General features: G+C 60.4%; 1 protein-coding gene across 1 annotated transcript in view; it reads left to right on the top strand.

Annotated features, from left to right (window-relative positions):
- The window catches only part of MGYG_04420 (RNA binding protein), a gene marked incomplete at both ends in the record, with an annotated part of 2,047 nt that extends 471 nt beyond the window's left edge, over positions 1-1,576 (top strand). The window contains one exon of the mRNA XM_003174196.1: positions 17-1,576. Within this exon, the coding sequence (XP_003174244.1) occupies positions 17-1,576 (1,560 nt within the window). The remainder of the gene's footprint in view (positions 1-16) is intronic.
- Positions 1,577-1,850: the final 274 nt, after the last annotated feature.

The following is a 1,850-nucleotide window of genomic DNA, read 5'->3' as shown; positions in this document are numbered from 1 at the left end:
CCAAAAAAATTAAAAGGACAGCCTGTGTGAAGGATGGGCACTGCGCATCCCAACCCAGGCCGGTGTCGCCTTTGAAAACTCCCTGCAGCGCAGAGAATCACTCTCCACAGGCCTTCCTCGCCTCTCGCTGGCTACGACAAAGGCCCTCGCCGTCTCGCAGGGCGGTTTGGCCTCAGACATCTTCGCCAGCACCTCGCAGGCCTCGACTCTGGCGGCCTCGATACCCTACTCCATCACGCCCATCGGCAAACCCTCCAGCTTCGACTCGAGAACGCCCGTCTCTGCTCGTCTCGGCCAGCAGCCAAACGGCTCTACCGCGTGCAGCATGGGCAACGGACAGCAGAGCCAACAGCAGAATCACCAGAGTCACCAGCAGCAGCATCATGGCGGTGCTACTGCCGTTCGCATGCGGATGCTGCCCCGGAACACCAGCTACGAGGCGCTACGGAGCATGCTGCTGTTCGCGAAGAACCTGCTCGATGCCGAATTCATACCCAACGAATACTCAGAGGACTCGTCCTTCCTGACGGCCGTCGCCCTGTTCGAGACGCGGACGGCGGCTGAGGAGGCGCAGGCGATGCTGAACGGGAAGCCCAACTCGACAAACGACGCAAACATGATAGTCGAGATTGTATCGGGGCCGTCGACGTCAGCCATGATATCTCGCCGCAACACCATCGACCACCTGCCTCGCTCGCTCTCCATGCTCTCTCCAACCTCGCCGCATCCCTTCATGCCGTCTTCTCGTATGCTCAGCCGGCTGGACGACATGCACTCCCTGGATAATGCGCTGGACGGCTCGTCTATCGGCAAGCAGTCCTCGGCATCGACAACCAACGGCGAGCTGCCTGCGCCGGATACGGGATCTCGGATACACTCCCTCTTCTCCTCTCAGTCTCCCGCAGGCAACGGGATGAACGACCGGCCTCGCGTCTCTGGCAAATCCGTCATCGATCAGGACGTCGATGAAGACACCGGGGAACTGCTCAAGGATCCCATCGCATACGCTCGCAACGGGCCCATGGCTCTCCAGCGCCGCTCAACAAACCCGCAGCTGCCCATGTCGCAGTTCTCTAACCTCTCCCTAACGACAAACATGTCCTCTCCGCCACTGGCCCCCTTCAGCGCCGGAGCTGGCACTCCAGCTACCAGAAACATGCCTACGCCCACCAGCGCCGTATCTACATTCAGCGGCAGCGGGTCGACTACCCCGTACCACCAGCTTCAGTTCCACCGGCTCAACTACCCGCCGGTCAACCCAGCGGATCCAGAATCCTCCCTGCATTCTCCTGTATGTCGGCAATCTACCGCAAGACACCTCGAAGACGAGCTCAAGGCCCTCTTCTCAAGCCAGCGCGGTTACAAGCGCATTGATCTTTCGCCAAAAAGCCCAACGGGCCCATCTGCTTTCGTTGAGTTCGAGGACGTCTCCTTTGCCACCAAATGCCTGACTGAACTCTACGGCTACGAACTCTCCCAACAGCGTCAAGGGCGGCATCCGGCTCAGCTTCTCCAAGAACCCCCTGGGGCGTCCGCAATGGCCAACCAGGCAGCATCCACCCTGCTAACTCCATGAGCTCGCCTGGCCCTGTCTCCGGCATGAACAACAGCACATCGGCAGGCATGGGACCAGTCCGGTTCTCAACTGGCAACGGCCCGCCTCCCGGTCTCAGCGCCCCGCCTGGCCTACCCATGCCCATGCCAATGTCTATCCCGACAAATAGCTCAGCCATGGGGCCACCACAGCAGGTCCAGGTTCTCAATTCCTCGCATTTCAACGGCCTCGGACTCGGCTTGAACCATAATGCAAATTCCATGGCATCAATGCCGCCTAATGCTCGGTCCCGGCC

The sequence above is a fragment of the Nannizzia gypsea genome, genomic scaffold (assembly GCF_000150975.2).
Source record: "Nannizzia gypsea CBS 118893 supercont1.3 genomic scaffold, whole genome shotgun sequence".
Classification (NCBI taxonomy): Eukaryota; Fungi; Ascomycota; class Eurotiomycetes; order Onygenales; family Arthrodermataceae; genus Nannizzia; species Nannizzia gypsea.
This window is presented reverse-complemented; position numbering and strand designations above follow the sequence as displayed.